We start from the raw sequence: 26,464 nt of genomic DNA, 5'->3' as shown, positions 1-26,464 counted from the left end.
TTTCAACCTTCCACAATCACATCATGGAGTGAATAAAGCTCATGGCTCTCAATTTAGGGTCATCGCTGAATGAGATGTTGTAAAAAGTGGGAAAAAAAATAAAACCAACTGCATAAATGGGTCAAAAATTTCAGTGGGGCTCAGTCAAGCCTGACAATTTAGAATTTGACAAACAAGTGGAAGAAAAGGAGAATTCCATTAATATTATGATAAAACCCTTCTGGAATAAAGCACTGAATTTCCATGTTATCGTTTCACTCATGCGTACTTTTATGGTCTTAGGAAAAAGTCTGACTTGGAGCTGAAATTTTGCTTATCCAGTTACAGCTCAGGGGATCTCTCTCTCACATGCTCTGCCAGAAACATAGATTGTCTCATAAACCAGCGTGAACAGTATGGATAATGGAGAAATGCAGTCGTGAGAGGGCAGAGCTGCAAGATGTGGGCGTTTGTTCCGGAGAGTCACCCTGTTAGAGTTCTTCGGGGTACCTAGTCCACAGGGGTAGAGAGGACCAGGATCCAGAGAGTATCTATCTCCCCATCTACTGGGTAGACCTGAACTGGTCTGTCCGCCAACCCTGTAGGCAGAGGAGTTTAACATGAAAAGTGGTATATGTGGACTCTTGAGAGAGGTATCTTGGACCATTCTTCCCCCTTTCTTTCTTCATAATGGAAAAATGAAGAAATCATTCACCCAACAGAGGGGTCTCATGGGAGGTCTCACGCAGGGTCATTCAACTAACAAGGGGTAGTCATGGTGTGAAAGAGGGGAAGGGAACTGTAAGAGCATGCTACTACAGCTCCCTGTCAGATGTAAGGAAGCCCTGTCCTCACATCCCTGCTGGATGGACTTCCAACCTCTTTCTGGATATTTTTGGTGCCACGTTGCTCATTACCACATAGAGACCAGCTCCTTCTTGGGTAGCCTTGAGCCTGAGGAGTTCCCTTCCTGGACGGAGCCAACCCCTTGATGATCTGGCTTCCGTTCTCTTTAGGTAAAACACCCAACGCATCTGTTACACATGGCAGCCTTCCTGACATTATGTCTGTTACTCAGGGTCCTCTCCTTTCCAACCTAAGCCTTATAGTTTGCTCAACCCAAATGACAATATCCCAAGTCTACTGAAGCTTAGGAAAGAGGAATGGAAATCCCGTGGATTCCCCCCACCTCCTTTCTTCTCTCTCCCCACACACTATTATCCTTTTTCTGAACTATTTGAGAATGTTATAGACATTCACAATGGCGAATTTCGTAAAAACAAGAATATTCACTTACATAAATGTATAATAGTTTATCAAAATCTGACAATAAACATTTATACAATACTATGGGTTAATCTAAACACTTTATTCATATTTTACCAATTGCGTCACTAACGCCTTATGTAGCAAAAGAAAAAAAAACTGTTTTCTGGTCCAGGATCTAAATTATAATTATATATCATACTGACGTGCCATGTCTTTTTAGTCTCTGTTAGCTCAATTCCTGTTTTTTTTTTTTTTGCTTTTCATGACCTTGACATTTTTGAAAAGTATAGATTGGATATTTTGCAGCATGTCCCTCATTTTGGGTTTGCTGATTTTCCTCGTAGTTAACATTTAGGTTATGCATTTTGGGGCAGGAAAATCATAGAAACGATGCTGAAGCGATGCTAAAGTGATGCTAAAGTGGTGCTTAAGTGATGCTAAAGTGATGGTGGGTCTTTCTCGGGGCATCTTATCTGCTGATGTTGACTTTGGTCACTTGATTAAGGTGATATCTGCCAGTTTTCTCCCCTGGAAAGTTATTATCATTCCCTTTATGATGGATTAGTATCTTGTGGGAGGTACACTGGGACATCCTCAGGCCGGTATGGCCAGCCTGTGATTGACATTGTCTTTTCCCATTGGTTTCAGAGTCTAACAGCCGCAGGGCAGTGAACAGAGGCTATGTCGCCATCTTGCTCCGGCTGCATCAGGACTGGCACAGCCATGACACGACCAATTCCTACGTGCTGATCCGCAGGGCGCTTCTGCTTTGCCTCAGGCATATTGCCAACCTCCGGTCTGGCAGGGAGGCCTTCCGGGCAGCTCAGGGCATGGAGATCCTTTTCAGCACCACACAGGTAATCAGCATGGGGATTATCTCTGCAGCTGGATGACACCTGGGTGATTCCTGAAGGCCGTCATTTAGGACTCACCTTCACTAAAGTTGGGAAACCTCAATATGTTTCTTGCTTCCTGCTCTGGGCAGATGTTCTGGACTCAAATCCTCATTCCTTCACTCACTCATGTACTGATTGACTCATGTATTCAATACATATTAGTTGGGTACACACTGGCTAGTTCAGTGATTAAGAGTGTTGATTTTAAAGCTAGAGAACCTGGCTTCAGATCCCAGCCCTAGCACCTATAGCTGTGCAACTTTAGAAAAGTCACCCACCTTCTCTGGGACTCAAGTTTCTTCTTCTTAAAAAAAATAGAAATGATAAAATCTAGGTTTTTGCGTGGCCTGAATAAGTTAACATAGACATGTCTATGTTAGCAGCGTTCTTGCCATGACTTAACTGCTTTATGAGTGTGAGTGGTTATTGGAATAATAATTAGTTTTGGGGACCTAGTGGTGAATATGATAGACGAGACCCCTGATCTTTTGGGGCAAGCATTCCACCAGAGAGTTGGACACTAAGGAAGCAAAGAATTCAATCTGGAAGATAATTTCATATTGCTCTGTGAAATCAACAGAGGAAGGGCACAGGTCTACAGTGACTTTTACATATGCAGGGAGAAGGTCTTCTCTTAGAGGGGTCAAGTCTTCTCTGAGCAGGTGACACCTAAGCTGAGACCTGAATTATTGAAGGAGTCTGTCATGCCAAGTTTAAGAGGAAGAGCATCCCAGGCAAAGGGAGTGGCACCTATAAGGGCTGTCACTTACCTGCACCCCAGTGGAATAAGTGTCTAGGGTTTCCTGGATTTCAACCAAATAATAAATTCCTTAATTTCACTTGATTAGGGCTAATTTAAACACCATCATGCGAGGCTACCTATACGTTCTCCATGGATGATGTGAGTATCTCCCAAATACCCATCATCTGCTCACCAAACCTCTCCTGGGGCCAAGGCAGCCGTGTTTCACACACATCATGTTCCTTGCTGTCTTCGTATTAGTCAGTCTCTGCACTGCTTTCATTGGTCTCGTTGCTTCTCTCTGGACACCCTCCAATTTCTCTGTACCTGAGTACATCTGAGGTAATGAAGCGGTCAACGAGAGTGCCGTTTTCCAACCACGGCATCTGTAGACTCTAACCATTTTTTTAGAAAAGCTTTTTTCCCCTCCTCTAAACAATAACATAATACTGCACTGCAAACCAGTATCTAATTTTCTGTCTGCTATCGCCTCTGGGTTTCTCTCCATCATTACAGCTTTCAGAGCTTCTCGGTCATGAAATAGCTACATTTTCCATTCTATTCCTCTGGATGAGGAAGTGCTTTGAATTTTTCCAAGCTTCACCATACTTTGTGAGCCTGTGTCCCCCAGATCTTGAATCTCTCCCAGCCTTTGTGAAACTCCCCGCGTATTGTTGATGCCTAGAATCCCCCAGCTCTGGCTCGTGTGCTTTAGCCAGCTCCTCTGCCCCCGCCCTCGGCAGTATTGACTGTTTTTCCGATCTGTGTTAAAAAAACAAACAAACAAACCAAAAAAAAAAAAAACAATTAAAAGAGCAATACAGGGAAAAGATGGTGATCCCAGAGGTACAGGTCAATGACAAGAAGAGAGTGGAGAAAATACCAAGTGAAGCACAGGCATGAAAGGGGCTGTGAGCCCAGAAGCAGGCTTTTATAAGCAGTTCCTCAGCAGGACAATAAAGACCTCAACTGCTCAATTAAGCAAATTTACAATGAGCTCCTGGCCTCCAATTACTGTTGGGAATGGAAGCAGGATGTGAGCAGAGGCAGAATCTGCACTTGGTGGCCAGGTTTCTCCTGCCTGAAAAGCTTCCCAGCACGCGGGCTGAGTGCTCTGAGCACAGATGCCCTTGCAGCTGTGCTGGAGTTAGAGCTGCCCATCCATTCTCTCCCCTCTCCTGCCAGAGAAGATGCGTGAGTCACAGGATGGCCAACTGGGGAACCTTGGATCTAGGGATGTCATTTCAGTAGCTATTGCAAATTATGCTGCTTCTACTGCTGCTGCTGCAGCTGATGGAGATGACAACGAAAATGAAGGAGAAGAGGAGGAAGAAGAAGGAGGAAGGAGGAAGAGGACGAGAGAATGAGATTTGTCCTGAATGCTTACTATAGCTTAGGGCTGGCATAGCAGTTTATGCAGACTTTCTGATTTCAGCATTTCAAAGGATTTGAAACTGATGGTCTTACTCAACAGTTCGTATTTCTGTCCACTGGACCAGAGGTTCTCTAAGTTAAGTGTGATCAAAGCCACCTACATGGCTGCAAGGGCCCCATCCTCAGAGTTTCTGATTCAGTAGGTCTGGGATAGTCCTGAGAAGTTGTGTTTCTAACAAATTCCTAAGTGATGTTGATACTGCTGGTCTGGGTCACACTTTGTAAACCACAGTCCTTTACTATTTTTATTGGTGCTTGTGGTGTAATTGCAAGCCTACCGGGCATGAGAGTGACTGAGAAAGAACTCTCTTTGAGTCCTTCCCACAGACTTTGCCCATCATAATGTTCTTTGCCTTCCTGCTGAGGCCACTGCTTGCCATGATTCTCTCTCAATAACCCCACCTCTTTGTTTCCTGGGTCCCACAGCCTTTCCTCTGAGCATCCTTTAAACGTTCAGAGGATCAGATTGTCCATAATGCAGTGAGGCTGCTGTGTAACGTAACGGGATCTTGTTGGAGCTTTGTATGAGGAAGGACAAAGAAGGCTGACAGTTTGGATGTAACGTTAAAAACAAACCCCTGCAAGGATGCCCTGAAACAGTTTGAGATCGTTATCAATTCGGAGAAAGGGGTAATTGCAGGTGGAACAAACTTGTATGAAATAATCAGGTAAAGGGGCCACTCTCTGGAGCTAGAACAGCTTCAGAGACCAAAAACATTGCCAAGATTGGTGGTTTTCAAACTTGACGGGGTGTCACAATCTCTTAGAGGGCTTGTTAATACACAGGTAGCTGGACCCCGCTCCTAGGGTTTCTAATCATTAGATCTGAGTAGATCTGATTCTACATTTCTACCAAGTACTCAGCTGATGTTAATGCTGCTGGTCTGGGACCCTCACTTTGAGAACCACTAGAATGAACTCTGATAGTCTTTGAAAAAGTTGCAGCTACTGTCATATGCTCAGAAAGCATGGCAGGCCAGGTCTTGATTCATCAGGACCCTTTTTGTCCACAGGACTGATTACCCCAGCATTGTGGATCTACAGAAGGAAGGGCTGAGTCCTAAAGGGAATGTCACCCACTTGGGAATCAGGAGCTCGATACTCTGGAGGTCAGGGTAATTGGAGATCATTTACTGTTTATTCAGTCAATGTTTCCTGAGCTTCCGCTTTGTGAAAGGTATTGGGGTTAGGTAGGGAGTTCAAAGAGGAAGGTGATTAGAGTTCCCATCCTCCTCAGCACACCTGCTGTCCTACAGGGGAAATCAGGATCACTGCAGTATAGGCAGCAAGTGGGATGCCAGAGTGGAACTGGCAAAGCCATGCAGAGGAAGGAGAGCTCTGGGTGGTCTTGGCTGACCAGAGAAGGCTTCGAGAAGGACGTCATTGACATTTGAGTCAAAGCAGAGCGCTTGAAAAACTTGCTTTGTGCACAGAAGTGCGAGGAGTTAGCCAGGAGGTACAGACTGGAGAGGAAAGCAGTGTACAACTAGTGGAACCACTAAGACATTCTGGAGAGTCAGGCAAGAGGGAAATACCTGGACAAGAGTGAACCAGAAGGTCCCAAACCAAAGGTGTTTCCATCTAAGACAGTCCTAAATTGAAGCTACACCACCTCTGTTCTGGACCTTAGAATATGCCCGTCTATGTTCAGAGAGTTTCTGGAGAGAGAGGAAGGAGAGGGGCCACTCTAAGGCTGGCATGGAAGAGTGATCTTCAGAGCTGAAACCTGAATGACAAGAAAGAACCAGTGTTGTGAAGGTCTGATGTGAGGGCTGCAGGGAGAGGGTAAAAAAGGCAAATGTGAAGGTCCTCAGGTGGTGGGGTCGGGGGTGGGGCAGAAGCATGGGCAGGAAAAGTGGGGAGAAATGATGTGAAGCTGGAGACATAGGTGGGACCAGAGTGTCTAGAGCATACTGAACCATGATAAGGAATTTGAGTTTTATTCCATCAGATTTTAAGCAGGTACAAAGAAGGGGGAAGACAGATTTGGAGAGTTTGGGAAGGCCAGATCATGTAGAGTTTTCTAGAGCATGAAAAGGAATTCAGATTTTATTTTTTTTTTAGGTTTGAAACAGGGTAGACAATATGATTTATGCTTTTTATTTTTCATTAAAAATTTAAAAAATTTGATAGTGGCAAAATCCATATAACATAAAATTGACCATCTTAGCCATTTTTCAGTGTACATTTCAGTAGTAAATAGCTTCAAGCTCTTGTGTAACTAATCTCCAAAACTCTTCATCCTGAAAAACTGAAACTCTACACCCATTCAAACTGATTTATGCTTTTCAAGGATCGTTCTGGCTGCCCTTTGGAGAGGAGAGTCTCCAAGGGCACAAGAGAAGGAGGGAGAGGCAGGAGGGCAAGGGGAGGAGTCAGACTGTGGGAGCCGAGGCAGGAGATACTGATGGCTTTGGCTCGTGAGAAGCAGAGCTTAAACCCAGGACTCCTGTTTCTTCCTCAGGCTCCTCTTCCACTAGAATGTGTCATTTTTTTACTGTGGGGATTATTGCTAGGACTCTGCCCTGAATTAGCAGTGGTCTGCTAAAGTCCTCTTTTCAGATTCTTATACGGTTTTATGACTCTGATGATGCCTCCTGGCATCCTACTAGCTAAAGCTTACAGAATGCTTACTATTAGGCACTCACCTTACCTGTAACTCATTTAATTCAGACACAACCTTATGAGAGAGGTTCTGGTATGATTTCCTCTTTACAGATAAGGAAGCGGCAGCACAGAGAGGTGTAGTAACTTGCCAGGGTTGTACAGTAATTAGCAATCGTCAGCCCAGGATTTGAATTCAGGTAGTCTTGCTCTGGGATCTGAGCTGCGTGCTCTACTCTGTCGTGCGTATGTATCATGAAAGTAGGGTATTTGTCATCCCAAAGCTAATGCAAAGATGTTAAATGTGAATTGAATATTTTAAGCACTCTTGTATTTTATCATCTTTTCCAAGTAGCAGGTGGGTTATTGGGAATCATGGGAAGAGTGAGCCTACAAATCTCACCTTTGCCCCCAATTCTGAGACATTGGTCCACAGGAATCCTATTTCTTGGAGTCTTGTCATTTTATGATACTCAGCACAGGTGCTGACCCTGCACTCGTAGGAGCCTGAGAGTGAGTGCCTCCTTAAATTTTGTGTCCGGGACACCTCCTTGCCTCACATTAGCCCTGGTCCTGATCCATTAACACCAGGAAAATGTTGGCAAAGGATCTAGGCATTCCTATTAACTTGGACCCAACGATCATCTTTAAATTCATAAATGTTTTCCCCTGAGTAGAGCAGACACCAGATATAACATTATCCCTAATGCCTAGGTTTCTGTAGATACTAATACTCCCTCCATCCCCCAAATTCGGTTCATGGTGCGGCCCAATTGAAACAGGACGCTTGGACTTGACTCCATCCTTTCACCTGCTTTCCACCTGCACCATCCCACACCAAGTAAAACATTACGCTGTTACCATCATCAGCAATAGTACCAATGGCAATCATAGACAGACCTGGCTTCCAAAGTGCTGGCAGTTTTGACTGAGTTCCCTGGCTTGGACTTGGCTCACTATCTCCTAAGGCTGAGGCTTAGAGCATTATCGCTGATCAGTCATCTACCTTACCATTCTTCATCCTCCATGCTCAGTTCTCTCTTTTTCCGATACTCATAATTTTCAGTAAGCACTTAAAACTATTTGACCAGTCCCAGCGATAAAATAGCCTCAACGAATTTATTTTCCTTGGAGAGTGTTTCCTGCTGTTGTTCAGGATACCTGATTGGTATTATTTGAGTACATGGAAGGGGAAATAGCATTCTTTTTTTTTGGGGGGGGGCTGCTAAGTAACATTTATTTTCCTCTTTTAATAATAGCATTTATTTATTTTTAACATCTTTATTGGAGTATAATTGCTTTACGATGGTGTGTTAGTTTCTGCTTTATAACAAAGTGAATACATATACATATGTTCCCATATCTCTTCCCTCTTGTGTCTCCCTCCCTCCCACCCTCCCTATCCCACCCCTCTAGGAGGTCACAAAGCACCGAGCTGATCTCCCTGTGCTATTTGGCTGCTTCCTACTAGCTATCGGTTTTGCATTTGGTAGTGTATATATGTCCATGCCACTCTCTCACTTTGTCCCAGCTTACCCTTCCCCCTCCCCATGTCCTCAAGTCTATTCTCTAGTAGGTCTGCGTCTTTATTCCCATCCTGCCCCTAGGTTCTTTGTGACCATTTTTTTTTTTAGATTCCATATATATGTGTTATCATACGGTATTTGTTTTTCTCTTTCTCACTTACTTCACTCTGTATGACAGACTCTAGGTGCATCCACCTCACTACAAATAATTTCGTTTCCTTTTATGCCTGAGTAATATTCCATTGTATATATGAGCCACATCTTCTTTATCCATTCATCGGTTGATGGACACTTAGCTTGCTTCCATGTCCTGGCTATTGTAAGTAGAGCTGCAATGAACATTGTGGTACATGATTCTCTTTGAATTACGGTTTTCTCAGGGTATGTGCCCAGGAGTGGGATTGCTGGGTCATATGGTAGTTCTATTTTTAGTTTTTTAAGGAACCTCCATACTGTTCTCAATAGTGGCTGTATTAATTTACATTCCCACCAACAGTGCAAGAGGGTTGCCTTTTCTCCACACACTCTCCAGCATTTATTGTTTCTAGATTTTTTGATGATGGCCGTTCTGACAGGAGTGAGGTGATATCTCATTGTAGTTTTGATTTGCATTTCTCTAATGATTAATGATTTTGAGCATTCTTTCATGTGTTTGTTGGCAATCTGTATATCTTCTTTGGAGAAATGTCTACTTAGGTCTCCTGCCCATTTTTGGTTGGGTTGTTTGTTTTTTTGATATTGAGCTGCAAGAGCTGCTTGTAAATTTTGGAGATTGATCCTTTGTCAGTTGCTTCATTTGCAAATATTTTCTCCCATTCTGAGGGCTGTCTTTTAGTCTTGTTTATGGTTTCCTTTGGTGTGCAAAAGCTTTTAAGTTTCGTTAGGTACCATTTGTTTATTTTTGCTTTTATTTCCATTTCAGTAGGAGGTGGATCAAAAAGGATCTTGCTGTGATTTATGTCATAGAGTGTTCTGCCTATGTTTTCCTCTAAGAGTTTTACAGTGTCTGGCCTTACATTTAGGTCTTTAATCCATTTTGAGTTTATTTTTGTGTATGGTGTTAGGGAGTGTTCTAATTTCATTCTTTCACACATAGATGTCCTGTTTTCCTAGCATTACTTATTGCAGAGGCTGTCTTTTCTCCATTGTATATTCTGGCCTCCTTTATCAAAAATAAGGTGACCGTATGTGCATGGGTTTATCTCTGGGCTTTCATCCTGTTCCATTGATTTATATTTCTGTTTTTATGCCAGTACCATACTATCTTGATACCTGTAGCTTTGTAGTATAGTGTGAAGTCAGGGAGCCTGATTCTTCCAGATCCATATTTCTTTCTCAAGATTGCTTTGGCTATTCGGGGTCTTTTGTGTTTCCATACAAATTGTGAAATTCTTTGTTCTACTTCTATGAAAAATGTCAGTGGTAGTTTGATAGGGATTGCACTGAATCTGTAGATTGCTTTGGATAGTATAGTCATTTTCACAATGTTGATTCTTCCAGTCCAAGAACATGATATATCTCTCCATCTGTTTGTGTCATCTTTAATTTCTTTCATCAGTGTCTTATAGTTTTCTGCATACAGGTCTTTTGTCTCAGGTAGGTTTATTCCTAGGTGTTTTATTCTTCTTCTTGCAATGGTAAATGGGAGTGTTTCCTTAATTTCTCTTTCAGATTTTTCATTATTGTATAGGAATGCAAGAGATTTCTGTGCATTAATTTTGTATCCTACTTTACCAAATTCATTGATTAGCTCTAGTAGTTTTCTGGTAGCATCTTTAGGATTCTCTATGTATAGTATCATGTCATCTGCAAACAGTGACAGTTTTACTTCTGCTTTTCCAACTTGGATTCCTTTTATTTCTTTTTCTTCTCTGAGTGCTGTGGCTAAAACTTCCAAAACTATGCTGAATAATAGTGGTGAGAGTGGGCAACCTTGCCTTGTTCCTGATCTTAGTGGAAATGGTTTCAGTTTTTCACGATTGAGGACGATGTTGGCTGTGGGTTTGTCATATATGGCCTTTATTATGTTGAGGTAAGTTCCCTCTATGCCTACTTTCTGCAGGGTTTTTATCATAAATGGGTGTTGAATTTTGTCAAAAGCTTTTTCTGCATGTATAGAGATGATCATGTGGTTTTTATTCTTCAATTTATTAATATGGTGTATCACACTGATTTATTTGTGTATATTGAAGAATCCTTGCATTAGTGGGATAAACCCCACTTGCTCATGGTGTATGATCCTTTTAATGTGCTGTTGGATTCTGTTTGCTAGTATTTTGTTGAGGATTTTTGCATCTATGTTCATCAGTGATATTGGCCTGTAGTTTTCTTTCTTTGTGACATCTTTGTCTGATTTTGGTATCAGGGTGATGGTAGCCTCGTAGAATGAGTTTGGGAGTGTTCCTACCTCGGCTATATTTTGGAAGAGCTTGAGAAGCATAGGTGTTAACTCTTCTCTAAATGTTTGATGGAATTCGCCTGTGAAGCCATCTGGTTCTGGGCTTTTGTTTGTTGGAAGATTTTTAATCACAGTTTCAATTTCAGTGCTTGTCATTGGTCTGTTTATATTTTCTATTTCTTCCTGGTTCAGTCTTGGAAGGTTGTGCATTTCTAAGAATTTGTCCATTTCTTCCCGGTTGTCCATTTTATTGGCATAGAGTTGCTTGTAGTAATCTCTCATGATCATTTGTATTTCTACAGTGTCAGTTGTTACTTCTCCTTTTTCATTTCTAATTCTATTGATTTGAGTCTTCTCCCTTTTTTTCTTGATGAGTCTGGCTAATGGTTTATCAATTTTGTTTATCTTCTCAAAGAACCAGCTTTTAGTTTTATTGACTTTTGCTATTGTTTCCTTCATTTCTTTTTCTGATCTGATCTTTTTGATTTCTTTCCTTCTGCTAACTCTGGGGTTGTTTTGTTCTTCTTTCTCTAATTGCTTTAGGTGTTAGGTTAGGTGGTTTATTTGAGATGTTTCTTGTTTCTTAAGGTAGGATTGTATTGCTCTAAACTTCCGTCTTAGAACTGCTTTTGCTGCATCCCATAGGTTTTGGGTTGTCGTGTTTTCATTGTCATTTGTTTTTAGGTTCTTTTCTATTTCCTGTTTGATTTTTTCAGTGATCCCATGTTTATTAAATAGTGTATTGTTTAGCCTCCATGTGTTTGTACTTTGTACAGATTTTTTCCTGTAATTGATATCTACTCTTATACCGTTGTAGTCGGAAAAGATACTTGATACGATTTAAATTTCCTTAAATTTACCAAGGCTTGATTTGTGACCCAAGATGTGATCTATCCTGGAGAATGTTCCATGAGCATTTGAGAAGAAAGTGTATTCTGTTGTTTTTGGATGGAATGTCCTACAAATATCAATTAAGTCCATCTTGTTTTATGTATCATTTAAAGCTTGTGTTTCCTTATTTATTTTCATTTTGGATGATCTGTCCATTGGTTATAGTGGGGTGTTAAAATCCCCTACTATGATTGTGTTACTGTCCGTTTCCCCTCTTATGGCTGTTAAGAATTGCCTTATGTATTGAGGTGCTCCTATGTTGGGTGCATAAATATTTACAATTTTTATATCTTCTTGTTGGATTAATCCCTTGATCATTACGTAGTGTCCTTCTTTGTCTCTTGTAATAGTCTTTGTTTGAAAGTCTATTTTGTCTGATATGAGAATTGCTACTCCAGCTTTCCTTTGATTTTCTTTTGCATGGAATATCTTTTTCCATCCCCTCACTTTCCATCTGTATGTGACCCTAGGTCTGAAGTGGGTCTCTTGTAGACAGCATATATATGGGTCTTGTTTTTGTATCCATTCAGCCATTCTATGTCTTTTGGTTGAGCATTTAATCCATTTACATTTTAGGTAGTTATCTATATGTATGTTCCTATTACCATTTTCTTGGGATTGTTTTTGTAGGTCTTTTCCTTCTCTTGTGTTTCCTGCCTCGAGAAGTTCCTTTAGCATTTGCTGTAATGCTGGTTTGGTGCTGCTGAATTCTCTTAGCTATTGCTTGTCTGTAAATGTTTTAATTTCTCCTTTGAATCTGAATGACATCCTTGCCAGTTAACGTAATCATGGTTGTAGGTTTTTCCCTTTCATCACTTAATAATTACGTCCTGCCACTCCCTTCTGGCTTGCAGAGTTTCTGCTGAAAGATCAGCTGTTAACCTTATGGGGATTCCCTTGTATGTTATTTTTCCCTTGCTGCTTTTAATATTTTTTCCTTGTATTTAATTTTTGATAGTTTGATTAATATGTGTCTTGGCGTGTTTCTCCTTGGATTTAACCTGTATGGAACTCTCTGTGCTTCCTGGACTTGATTAATTATTTCCTTTCCCATATTATGGAAGTTTTCAACTATAATCTCTTCAAATATTTTCTCAGTCTAGTCACTTTATTTTCTCTTCTTTTTCTGGGACCCGTATAATTCGAATGTTGGTGCCTTTAATGTTGTCCCAGAGGTCTGTGAGACTGTCCTCAGTTCTTTTCATTCTTTTTTGTTTATTCTGCTCTGCAGTAGTTATTTCCACTATTTTATCTTCCAAGTCACTTATCCGTTCTTCTGCCTCAGTTATTCTGCTATTGATCCCTTCTAGAGAATTTTTAGTTTCATTTATTGTATTGTTCATGATTGTTTGTTTGCTCTTTAGTTCTTCTAGGTCCCTTCTAAACGTTTTTTGTATTTTCTCCATTCTATTGCCGCGATTTTGAATCATCCTTACTATCCTTATTCTGAATTCTTTTTCAGGTAGGCTGCCTATTTCTTCTTCATTTTTAGGTTTGGTGGGTTTTTATCTTGCTCATTCATCTGCTGTGTGTTTCTTTGTTTTCTTGTTTTGCTTAACGTACTGTGTTTGGGGTTTCCTTTTCACAGGCTGCAGGTTCATAGTTCCCATTGTTTTTGGTGTCTGCCCCCAGTGGCTAAGGTTGGTTCAGTTGGTTGTGTAGGCTTCCTGCTGGAGGGGAGTAGTGCCTGTGTTCTGGTGGATGAGGCTGTATCTTGGTTTTCTGGTCGGCAGGTCTGCGTCCAGTGGTGTGTTTTGGTGTGTCTGTGACCTTATTATGATTTTAGGCCGCCTCTCTGCTAATGTGTGGGGTTGTGTTCCTGTCTTGCTTGTTGTTTGGTATAGGGTGTACAGCACTGTTGCTTGCTGGTCATTGAGTGGAGCTGGGTCTTGGCGTTGAGATGGAGATATCTGGGAGATTTTTGCTGTTTGATATTATGTGGAGCTTGGAGGTCTTTGGTGGACCAGTGTCCTGAACACGGCTCTCCCACCTCAGAGGCCACAGGCCTGATGCCTGGCCGGAGCACCAAGACCCTGTCATCCACATGGTTCAGAATAAAAGGGAGAAAAAGAGAAAGAAAGAAAGAAAAAATAAAATAAAAGAAAGTAAAAGAAAGTTATTAAAATAAAAAATAACAAATAAATATTAAAAATAAGAAAAATTTTTTTGAAGTAATAAAAAAATAAAGAAAGAAGAGAGCAATCAAACAAAAAAACAAATCCACCAATGATAACAAGTGCTAAAAAGTATACCAAAAAACAAAAACACACACACACACGAAAAAACGGACAGACAGAACCCTAGGACAAATGGTAAAAGCAAAGCTATACAAAGTCAAACACAGAAGCATACACATACACCCTCAGAAAAATAGAAAAAGTAAAAAAAAAAAATATATATATACACATATATATGTATATATATATGTGTGTGTATATATATATATATATATATATATATATATATATATATATATATATATATATATATCATTGCTCCCAAAGTCCACCACCTCAATTTAGATGATTTGTTGTCTATTCAGGTCTTCCACAGATGCAGGATACATCAAGTTGATTGTGGAGCTTTAATCCGCTGATGCTAAGGCTGCTGGGAGAGATTTCCCTTTCTCTTCTTTGTTTGCACAGCTCCCAGGGTTCAGCTTTGGATTTGTCCCCGCCTCTGTGTGTAGGTCGCCTGAGGGTGTCTTTTCTTCACTCCGACAGGACAGGGTTAAAGGAGCAGCTGATTAGGGGGTTCTGTCTCACTCAGGCCGTTGAGAGGGAGGAGTACGGAATGTGGGGCAAGTCTGCGGCGGCAGAGGCTGACGTGACATTGCACCAGCCTGAGGTGCGCCGTGCGTTCTCCCGGGGAAGTTGTCCCTGGATCCCGGGACCCTGGCAGTGGCGGGTTGCACAGGCTCCCCGGAAGGGCGGTGGCTAGTGGCTAGTGACCTGTGCTCGCACACAGGCTTCTTGGTGGCGGCAGCAGCAGCCTTAGCGTCTCAAGTCCGTCTCTGGTGTCTGTGCTGTTAGCTGCAGCTTGCGCCGTCTCTGGAGCTCCTTTAAGCAGCGCTCTTAATCCCCTCTCCTTGTGCACCAGGAAACAGAGGCAAGAAAAAGTCTCTTGCCTTTTCGGCAGCTCCAGACCTTTTCTTGGATTCCCTCCCGGCTAGCCATGGTGTACTAACTCCCTGCAGGCTGTGTTCACGCCGCCAACCCCAGTCCTCTCCCTGGGATCTGACCTTCAAAGACGAAGCTTCCGCTCCCAGCCCCTGCCCGCCCCGGTGGGTGAGTGCCAATCGGCACTGATCCTCTGTGCGGGAATCTCTCCGCTCTGCCCTCCGCACCCCTGTTGCTGTGCTCTCCTCCATGGCTCCGAAGCTTCCCCCCTCCGCCACCCGCAGTCTCTGCCCGCGAAGGGGCTTCCTAGTGTGTGGAAACCTTTCCTCCTTCATGGCTCCCTTCCACTGGTGCAGGTCCCGTACCTATTCTTTTGTTTTCTTTTTTCTTTTGCCCTACCCAGGTACGTGGGGACTTTCTTGCCTTTTGGGAGGTCTGAGTTCTTCTGCCAGCGTTCAGTAGGTGTTCTGTAGGAGTTGTTCCATGTGTAGATGTGTTTCGATGTATTTGTGCGGAAGAAGGTGATCTCCACTTCTTACTCTTCCACCATCTTGAAGCTCCTCCTCGGAAATAACATTGTTGATTTTATTAAGAAATTTCTGTTTTGAAAGTTGGCTTACTTTTTTTTTACTTCGGAGTCATTTGGGTAGCTTGAATCCATGGCTTAAATTTTATTAAATGTTTTTCCTCCATGTTCTTTCCTGTGGAGCAGCCCATAATGTGGGCCTGGAGGTACCATGCCTGGCATAATTGTCACTGCCCTGTGGCATATTGTAAGCATCCTCCATATCTCCTACTGTGACTTATTGGCCTTAGAGCTTAGTGGAAACCCCTTAGTAATACCAAAGTGGAGGCTTACATTAGTCAACTTTCTGTATCAAGTCAGTAGACAAAACATTTACTAAGAGACTGCAGAAAATGGCCATATTTTTGCCAAAGACATACTGACTACTCCCAACCCTCTGTCTCTCAATTTAGTAAACTTGTTCTTACATTTTTCACAGTGGCTGAAAAGAAGGGTCTTGTCATGTTCCATCAGTATCAAAATGTTACATCTGCAAACCCAGTTTTTCTTTGCTTTGTGTAGGTACCAAGAGAGATCACCACTGTGGGCTTTGAGAAGAAGCATGTTACTTAAGTTAGGTACTTGGGATTCTCTTAGTCTTTCTTCTGATTTCATATTTTATCTTTTTCCTTGATATTTTTCTCTTCAGATCATAGCTGAAAGAGAAAAGTAAGACTTCTATCAATTCAGCTACTCACTCTCTAATTTAGGCCATAATTCACAACGACACATGGATGGTTGAAGGAAGATGCCATTACCTCCTCTTCCCTCAGCTATTCTGGACAATGTTTTACGTTAGGTGCAGCATCCCTTGAAAGTCTCTGAAGTCTATTTTCAGACTAAATTCATTCCAATAATATATTAGCTGTAAAAGAGAAATAAAAATGCAGATTACACACTGGACCAAAGCAGATCCTGTGTTAGACAAAATTCTCCATTAGAATGTTCAGATTAGATGTTCTACATTAAGGATATTTACTGTCCATTTAGGCTGCGTGTAATCCATTACTTGAAATAACATTATAGCAGAGGGACTCCACACAAGATGTCAGTGTCTGATACGATCTTCTCTTTGTTCAGAACTGCCTGGATGACAAAAGTCTGGAGCCTGTCATCTCCCTTGTGCTTCAGATCCTGAGGCAATGCTACCCTAAGAGTCCACTTCCCTTGGTCACAGCCAGCAGTGCTTACTCCTTCCCAGCGCCTGGGAGCACCGCCTCTGAACCTCCACATGTTCTAACTGAAGGTAGAGTATGTGGGTAGCTCTTCTGTACTTAGTTTGCTCATAGTTATGAGCTTTATGATGAACTTTTGCATTTGGATAATATTTCAGAGGAATGTGGATGAAAGTAGAATCAATTTTTTAAAGAGATCAACTGTGATTATCTAATAAGTAATTAGAGACATGTATGAGAAAGCTAGTTTTTCATAATACCAAGCTTGTTAATTTTATCCTGAATTATTAACTGTTGGCACTTTGCCTGGTAGCTATGGAATGCCTGTAGAGGCATCTCAGCTGATTTAAAAAAATCTATTTGCAATCCCATGATGGAGTCCCTCCACCATACAGACTGGTTCTGGAATTAATTTGCGCTAAGGATAAAATTGAAATCAAACTTTTGCTGTTTTGCCACCCCATGCAAGTCATTTTAGAATGCTTGAAAGTAGGTTATCCAATCTCCGAGAAGATTTTGTTGTCAGAAGATACTAGTGCTTTTCAACCTTGTCCTCCTTCCAGGGAACAGATTTTCCATAGGCATCATCTTGTCACAATGACACTGGGTGCTTTCTGTGGACTTTTGTTTAAAATCAGTTCCTTCGTATTAAAATTAGGGAATCAGTCAAGGTGCTGTCTACATTACAACAGCTTTGGCATATATGTGATCACTAAACTCTGGCAATGTTAGTTGCATAAATACTTCTACATAGAAATTGCATAAATACTTCTACATTGGGTGAAGGAAGCCAGAATGGTATTCATGTGTCATTTTATCCTGCACTCATTTTGCATTCAGTGTGGGACAGCAGTTTAGACGTTATGATATAGTGCTCTCACACGCCTATGTGCGCGTGATTTACACATCCAATAAGTGTAAGCGTGTGTTGGGATCCTGTACACTTAATAATGGCCCCTTACTTGTGAGAAGTACTAACCATTGGGTGGCGAGAATCTCAATCCAAGGCAAAGGGGAAGCCTCATCCATTTCACCTCTGTTTTTTTTTTTCCCACTCAGAAGATTTTGAAGATGATGGCGAGGAAGAAGAGGACAAAGACTCAGATTCTGAAGTTGTGAAAAAGGAAGTAGGTACACTAGCTCTTGCTTCTAATGATCTCTACATTCATAATTCTACAAAGGAAAATGTCCCTTTCTATGTTCAGCTAAGCCCAGGGTAAAATTCTCCTTTTAGAAATTTTATTTATTTATTTTTGGTTGCTTTGGGTTTTTGTTGCTGCCCGCAGGCTTTCTCTAGTTGCAGTGAGCGGGGGCTACTCTTCCTTGTGGTGCACGGACTTCTCATTGTGGTGGCTTCTCTTGTTGCAGAGCACGGGCTCTAGGCACGCGAGCTTCAGTAATTGTGGCATGCGGGCTCAGTAGTTGTGGCTCGCGGGTTCTAGAGTGCAGGCTCAGTAGTTGTGATGCACAGGCTTAGTTGCTCCGCGGCATGTGAGATCTTCCCAGACCATGTCCCCTGGATTGGCAGGCAGGTTCTTAACCACTGTGCCACCAGGGAAGTCCCGCCCAGGGTAAATTTTAAGGACGGACTTTTGCGTTTCCACTTTAAGGCTGGGCAGATACTGATGCTCACTAAATGATGGCTACTGTTACTGATTTCCAAGTTGTCATTTTTGTCTTGGTAGGCCCGGTACAATCCCATCGTCAAGTCAGAGGCTATCTATTATCAAGACACTAATATCATCAGGATAAGCCTGAGGTAGACACTTAGGGTTGGTGTATTTAATGAATGTGAAGGATATTCAGGCAAAGAGACCATGGAAAGATTTCCTAGGAAACTTTTTCTAGTAGAGCTCCACTATCTTTGTAATAAGTCACTCTTCTTATCTACCCAGTCTATGCACAGGACCACTGAGTTGTACAATTCCATTTACCTTGGAGTTTTTGTGAACTGTGCTCCTTTGGGTTGTATGGTGCATATATCCTGGCCAGCGAGGAAGTGGTGCCTTTTGGTCTCTATCGATAATAACCTATGCTATAGAATGGAGGTCAGCCAACTCTCTAGGAAAGGTCAGATAATCATTATTCTACGTTTTGTGGACCATACAGTTTCTGTCACAACAACTTAACTTTGCTGGTGTAGCACAAAAGCAACCATAGACAATGTGTAAACAATAGGGCATGACCGTGTTCCACAAAAGCAGACAGTGGAGCATAGTTTACTGACAGCATTTCTAGAAAAAGGTTTCTAAACCTTGGCATTTTGGCTGGATAATTCTTTGTCATGGGGGGTTGTCCTGTGCATTATACGATGTTTAGCAGCACTCCTGACCTCAATCCACAAGATGCTGGTGACATCTACCCCTTTGTACCCCAGTCATGAATCAAAAGTGTCTCTAGGACTTGCCAAATATCCCTGTGGGGCAAAAATCACCCTGTGGTTAAGAACCACTGCTCTAGAATAATGATAATTTATCTATGAGTTATAATTCTGTCTCCATCTCTGTTGGTGGACATCGACTTGGACAAGTCCCTTCAAGTTATAGTTCCTTAGTTTTGACATCTGCAAAATAAGACTGAGAAGTAAATGCTACCTTTTATGACATTCCTGGAGATGAAATCTGGATTAAAAAAATCTATCTATCTATCTACCTATCTACTTGTCTATTTATCTATCTACTATCCATCCATTCATCCTCCTCTCCCCCTCCCTCTCTTCCTTTCTTTTTACATACCATTCCATCTACACATCTGCGTAGGGAGAAAGAGAGTTTTTGCATTCTCTGTCATAATAATCACTCACCTTGCTAATGGTAGTAGCAGACATAGAGGGACTGCCTCTTAGCCAAGTCTCTAGGTTCAGGCTGCTGTTGCTATTCTGGTGTGCTCAGGGTTTTGTTGATAAATAGAATCATTTCTGAAGTCATCAGTAGCAAATTGGCTCTTTGCTGTGACTTGCCAATGCAGGCCTATGGAGAACGTGCTGAATTATTTGAATAATACTGTGCTGCTACAGTCATTCATCAATGCCACTTTCCCACCCCTCTTGCTGGCTCTTTGATAACTGAATGTTTGATGTGCAGCATCAGTCACCTCTTGTATCTGATGTGGAGGGACAAGCTGCAGGCTGGTGCTCGACTTCACACAGCACAGGGTTGGGGGAGAGCTTTCAGACCGTCTCCTTACCCCCACTCTGCAATGATGGTGGGTTGGGGTGGAGTGGAATCTAAACAAATAAATCAATGCAGCTGGGAAGGGAGCATAAGACAGATAAGTGAGGGCCTGGAAATAATTCATCAAGAGCCTTCGAGCTGAGGAGAAGGTGAGAAGTAAGTGTGTGAGCATGCATTATAGAGAAACAGGAACGTCAGAGTAAGGGCTTGATCCTGGGGTATAGCAGGATTCAGGGAACCGGGGCCCTAGAAAACTGGTTTTCCCCTGGAGAACCCAGCAGCATTTGCTGCAAGTTATGTGGGCAAGAAGCCAAGAGTATTTATTTCTGGTCAGAGAATGGACGCAGGCCTTTAACTTGTGGCCTTTTCCTTTGAAAATCTTAGTTAACAATTGGGAGAAGCCTCTTAGAAAGAATGATTAAAAGGAACTTATATCTGTAAAGAGTCTTGAGAGTGTATAGTTGGGTGCTGTTCTTTGATTGAAAACTGTGAATGTCATCATAAGGAAAGAGAAACTTATAACGAATATAGACTAGAAGTTGGCCATGTTTGTTTTTTTTTCTTAATGAACACAAACATTAGATTTGGACAGACTCTGAAGAAGAGGAGGACAGAAAGGGTGAATTCAAGCTCTTCCTTCCTTTCTTCCCTCCTTTCCTCCTCTTAAGCTTTTTATTTCCTTCAGGTATTTTCTTGGATATGATCCATATGTGAGGCAGCATGCTAAGTTCTTAGCGATGTTAATATGATACAAAAGCAAATAAGACATCATTTTTATCTGCAAAGAATTCAGTCTAGTAAACTTGGGGATTGTCTTTGCCAGAGTTTGAATCGGCACCTTCAAAAGGGTGTTCAATTCAAATCTAAGGCTGGGGAAAGTCAATATTGGAAGGGTCGAACCTGAGGAGGGAGGGAGTTATCTGGGTTAGATGGGTACCAAAATCCTAAATGATGAAGCTTCTCTGGGTTGCCGTGAGGACAGAGAAGCTGGACCACTCCTAAATAAATGTAAAGGGTATTTATAAAATACAGAAGTAGTTGACAACCTGCTTGAGTGCCTGGAGATTCAGAGGCCAAGATTCAAGCTTTGAGGACCAGAGATGGTCTCTGTTACAAGTACTCCACTTTGCTGTTATACTGAGAAAGCCATCACAGGCAGTATATAAATGAATGGGCATGACTGTGATCCGATAAAACTTTATTTACAAAAACAAGCAGTGGGCCATAGTTTGCTAACACCTGCTCTAAGGCTGAGTAGGTCACCTAGATAGGCTGAAGCTCATGGGTTACCTGATGCTCCTCAGTCCAGACGTACCAACCTTACTTGCTGGTGGCGAGATGCTTCTCAATGCCTGCCAGGTTGCATTTCTATTGGTGCCACCTTGGGGCATGGCTGAGGCTGTAGCAGAGATGATGAAAGGAAGGAAGATCTGACAGATGAAGCTGGAAAGGATAAGTGTTGGGATCTCCAATATTAGACTAAGGAGTTTGGGCCTGGTATGTGCTGTATCTGAAAATATCATTATATCAGCCTCATGGGATCTATATTTCTTTTAATTTAAAGCTTGGAGGAAAATTGCAGAAGATGGATGGAATATTGCACTTTATCCTCTGAATCAGGAATATAACATTTTTTTAAAATGATTTTTAAAAAAATTTATGTTAACCCTCTTATTTATTTTTTGGCTGCGTTGGGTCTTCGTTGCTGTGTGCGGGCTTTCTCTAGTTGTGGTGAGCGGGGGCTACTCTTCGTTGCGGTGCACGGGCTTCTCATTGTGGTGGCTTCTCTTGTTGAGGAGCACAGGTTCTAGGTGCGCAGGCTTCAGTAGTTGTGGCTCACAGGCTCTAGAGCACAGGCTCAGTAGTTGTGGCACACAGACTTAGTTGCTCCACAGCATGTGGGATATTCCCAGACCAGGGCTCGAACCCATGTCCCCTGCACTGGCAGGTGGATTCTTAACCACTGCGCCACCAGGGAAGCCCAGGAATATAACATTTATTTTCCACATTTATTTGATTTCAGGAAGAATAAGCCAGGCTTTCGGGACTATCAGGTTTTTCCTTAACTAACAAAATAGATTCCTAAAATATAGGGTGGATTCCCCCCCTATTTTATTAGGGAAACTTGATCTAGGAGAGGCACAGAAAGATGAAGAGATTGAACTATGTCCTTTCTCTGTAACATTCTATAACCTTTGAAAAATACAGAGGTGTTTGGAGGAGAGTCACCATCACTGTTAAACTATTATGAAATGATGATCTAGAAGAAGAAATAAAAGGTCTGGTATTATTTAGCCCAATGAAGAAAAGGCTGGTGGTGACTCGGTAAACTTTTCAATGTACAAAGGTATAAAGGTATAGTAGGAGGTTACGACCTCCTCCCCAGAGCCTGGAAGGCTCAGCATCATACCTGCTTCTGGAATCTTGACTCCTACAGTCTTCCTCTTATTCTTTATGCTTCAGCCACTTTCTATTTAAAAAAATTTTTTTTTAATTTATTTTATTGAAGTATAATTGATTTATAATGTGTTAATTTCTGCTATACAACAGTGATTCAGTTATATATATAAATTCTTGTATATGTGTGTATACATTCACCCACCTTCTTTCTGTAAGCAAATTTAAGTTGCTTTTTTTTTTTCTTTTTCTGTTAGTAATTTCTTCCCCCAAGTCTTTGCCTTGTTGGCCGTTATTGTTAAAATGTGTCCTCCAGGCTTCCCTGGTGGTGCAGTGGTTGAGAGTCCGCCTGCCGATGCAGGGGACACGGGTTCGTGCCCCGGTCTGGGAACATCCCACATGCCGCGGAGCGGCTGTGCCCGTGAGCCATGGCTGCTGAGCCTGCGCGTCCGGAGCCTGTGCTCCGCAACGGGAGAGGCCACGACAGTGAGAGGCCCGCGTACTGCAAAAAAAAAAAAATGACCTCCTTAACTTCTTTGTACCCCAGCCTCACTCACAATCACTTCACCACCTCTCATTCTTCCCATGACATTTATCATGTTTGAAGTTACCTTGCTCATTTGTTTGCTTTCTGTCTTCCTTTTCTCACTAGAAGGCAAGTTCTATGGAATCATGGACCTTGGTCTGTCCAATTATCAATGAGTCTTTAGTACCTAGGAGAGTGCCCACTCATAGTAGGTGCTCATTAAACGTTTGTGAAAAGAGTGACCTAAATAGGTAGATAGATGAATAGGTACGACAATTACAGTTATGTCAAAGACAGTGGTGATGAGATAAAAACAATTCTTTGGTATTGTGCTTCATCGTTTACATAGTTCATCTCATTTTACATATATTATTTATGATGAAGGCTGATAAATACTAACATGAACACTGAGAAAAATTACAATCTTTCTTAGTATTTAAAAAATACAGCCTTACCTATTAAATTATCCTTGACTAGGCTAGCACTATAACTTGGAGGCCAGGAAACCGTGTCCCAGGATTCTGAAAAGTCACATCTGTAGCTTGTCTCGATATTTCTCAGGATGGCTCTCCTGATTGTAACATATTTTTTGAATGTGCCATTGTAGGATGATGACTTGGAAACAGATGTGAACAAGCTGAGCTCCAAACCTGGTCTTGATCGACCTGAAGAGGAACTGATGCAATATGAGGCGATGTGTCTTGAGCTCTCCTGCAGTTTTGAGGTACAACGTATGCCGTGGTTCTACTCCTCGGTGATGCTAATGGGTTCTTTGCAGACCCTGGGAATCCAAACTGGTCTCCAGATGGAAAGCATTGCTCATCTTTAGCAATCTGCTTCTGGGATCTTTCTGAGAGGGAAGTAAAAGGCTAAACAAAAATGTGACAAGGTGGCAGAGATAGGATGCATGCAAGGGTCCTATCAGTACAATCTGACACCCATCACCTCAGAAGGAAGTAGGATGAAGGTTCACATTGCTGCCTGTTGTCTGGTGGGCAAGGTGCCTTACTCTCACGTCCTGGGAAAGCAAGTGAAAATTCATGGTGATTTAATCATTCTCTTGTGAGAGTGGGATGGTTGTATGAGATGGCTTTCTGAAGGTGACCAGCCTGACTCTAGGGTTTCTTTGTTAGCAGAAACAAATCAAGCACCTTATACCTGGTCATGTTAATCCAGTGGTTGGTTGCTGCTGCTTCTTCTGCTGCTGCTCCCACCAAAATTTAGACCTGCTTTTGGACCTCCATTATTTTCTTATGATTCTTAATAAACCATGAATTTGGCCATATCTAAGGGTACACGCTAAGTCACTTATAGAAGGGAGCTGACGTATTGTATTTCACTCTAGAAAGCAGAAGGGCATTGGTGGGTAAAAGTTTCAGGGAAGGAAATTTTAATTCAGAATAAAAAAGAATTTTTCTTAAACAATCAGAATGATCCTCAAATAAAAGGAACCACCATGGGATACAGGGAAGTTTCTGTAAATGAGTCGTTCAACCAGACCGTAAATGATTGGGGGTGTTGTAGGAGGCATTCATGTACTGCATAGACTCATACTAGACCCACCAAATGCCCCTTCCAAGTGTGCGTTTCTAGGATTCTGCCATTTCTTTGACTCTTGAAGCTTAGTCTTTCCTTGACTGACCTTGGAAAAAGTTTTCCAGTGCTCAGGATTTATGCTTAGCTCTGTGCCCAAAGAGTGAGGACAGGGTTCAGATTGTATTCTCTACTTGGAAAGAAACACTGACGTATTCTTTTCCACTTTTAACCTGAAGGAACTGGAGTCCAAACCTGGAGATGGTTTGAACTTTGACAAGACTCAGTATGCCAGTCACCACCACATTCTGACTGCTGCCTCCCCAAAAGGGCTTTGCTTGAATAAGGACCAAATCTCCTGGGGACAAGAAAGAGAAGTCCCTGTCCAGACCTCCCTTCTGAGCAGAGTGAAGATGGGGAGGTCCAACATACATCTAACCTCCAAAAAAGGACCTGGAATGAACCCATCCCGAAATGCACAATCCAATGGTCTTGGGATAGGTTCTTCTGGAAGTGAAATCTCAGGCATTCAGGCGTCCTTCAAAGAGGATGCTTGGGACATCGATGCGATTTCCTGCCCAAGGATAAGTGCCTCCTTTTCCAATTCCACTAGACCCAGAGAAACTGCTGAATTAATAGATAAGCTCCTGCAGACACATCCGACGCATATCGCCTTCCATGACCCCTATCTTTATATGGCCAAAGCTAGAAGAACCAGATCTGTGTCTGACTTTACAATGACAGCATTTCCTGATTTCTGGGGGCATTGTCCACCTCCCTCTGCCCAGTCCATGTTGGAACGTAAATGTGGAGTCCAAAGGTGATGGTGCTACTACCTTGGGAGCTATATATATTTTTTCTTCTCTAGTATTTTTGTAGGTGGAATGGTTTGTACAGATAATTCTGTTATCTTCAGGAAAGTGAGCATTAGTCAGGAGCATGTTAAAAGCCTTAAGGAGGGCTTCCCTGGTGGCGCAGTGGTTGAGAGTCCGCCTGCCGATGCAGGGGACACGGGTTCGTGCCCCAGTCCGGGAAGATCCCACATGCCGCGGAGCGGCTGGGCCTGTGAGCCATGGCCGCTGGGCCTGCACGTCCAGAGCCTGTGCTCCACAATGGGAGAGGTCACAACAGTGAGAGGCCCGTGTACCACAAAAAAAAAAGCCTTAAGGAAATTTTCGCCAAATTTACAAGCTTGCCTCCCTACTAGGACATTTCAGAGCCCAGGGTAGGGTGGTGGTAGACATGTGTTTCCACAAAAAGAATTTCTTAGATGATTCTAACGCAACCCCTTACCCCATATCCATTGCAAATCCTACAAAATGGAAAGATTGTCCAGTTTCTCCAAATACTGGGATCATTCCTTAAGGGAAGGTTCTCAGGAAAAAACAAGTATGGATTATTTGGGATCACTTTTCTCATTTACTGCAAATTGGAATCTGATCTCTTGTTAATGAGAGGAGGTGGTGGACCTCCATCCCACAGTCCCAACCTTATAGAACCTGACTTGGCTCGGGGAATAGTTTTGCTGCATCACTGAGGATTGTAAGGAAAAGAAATGCATCCTGCAGGGAAGAAACGTTGTGTGATGGATTATTCCCAGGATGCGTGAAATGGAGCTTTGCCTTTGGATAGGCATAGCGAGATTAAAAAGAAAATTACTAAACTCAAGGAGAAAACTATTTTCCCAGAAAATATACTAAGTATGCATACACTAAGTCTATGGAGCAAAGTGTGCACAGCAGTAAGTTTTCTTAACTTATTAGCAAGTTCATCAGCAAATTCATGGTGGATCCCAAGAACTGCTCCCACTTGGTCTCCTGGCTGACATCTCTGACCTCACCCCTCTGACCTTATCTCCGTGCTCAAGTTCCTGAGAGACACACCACAGGGGCTGGCCCAGCAATAGCTCCCCACTGGACAGGACACCTTTCCCCTGAGTCTAGGCCTCATTTTGACCTTCCCTCCCCCTTCTCCTATCCCTCCCGGCCCCAGAGACCTGGATCAGAAATTCAAGGAGGGAATCTAAAATATCCCTTAGGTATCCTTCCTCCCTCTTACTTAAATCTCCCAGATATTGGTGTTTCTCAGAGAGAAGACTGACCATAGTCTTCTGGAGCAAACAGAACGAAGGACTATAAATGACACAAGAATTCAAAGGCTTATTGGAGCCTCCCAGACCATCAGCAATCCTAGTGTCTCCTTCAAAACTGTCTTAGTGCAGATGGCCCTCTTATTCA

The 26,464-nt window shown here is 42.3% G+C and overlaps 1 protein-coding gene across 1 annotated transcript in view; it reads left to right on the top strand.

The window, feature by feature from the left end:
- AGBL1 (AGBL carboxypeptidase 1) overlaps positions 1-26,464 on the top strand; it is a 700,107-nt gene that overhangs the window by 94,287 nt on the left and 579,356 nt on the right. Inside the window, exons 7-11 of the mRNA XM_070045034.1 lie at positions 1,897-2,105; positions 16,504-16,669; positions 17,658-17,725; positions 23,302-23,418; positions 24,467-25,047. Of these exons, the coding sequence (XP_069901135.1) occupies positions 1,897-2,105; positions 16,504-16,669; positions 17,658-17,725; positions 23,302-23,418; positions 24,467-25,047 (1,141 nt within the window). The remainder of the gene's footprint in view (positions 1-1,896; positions 2,106-16,503; positions 16,670-17,657; positions 17,726-23,301; positions 23,419-24,466; positions 25,048-26,464) is intronic.

Source organism: Globicephala melas, chromosome 2 (genome assembly GCF_963455315.2).
Source record: "Globicephala melas chromosome 2, mGloMel1.2, whole genome shotgun sequence".
In the NCBI taxonomy this organism is placed as follows: Eukaryota; Metazoa; Chordata; class Mammalia; order Artiodactyla; family Delphinidae; genus Globicephala; species Globicephala melas.
The sequence above is the reverse complement of the archived record's forward strand: the minus strand, read 5'-3'. Positions and strand labels throughout refer to the sequence as shown.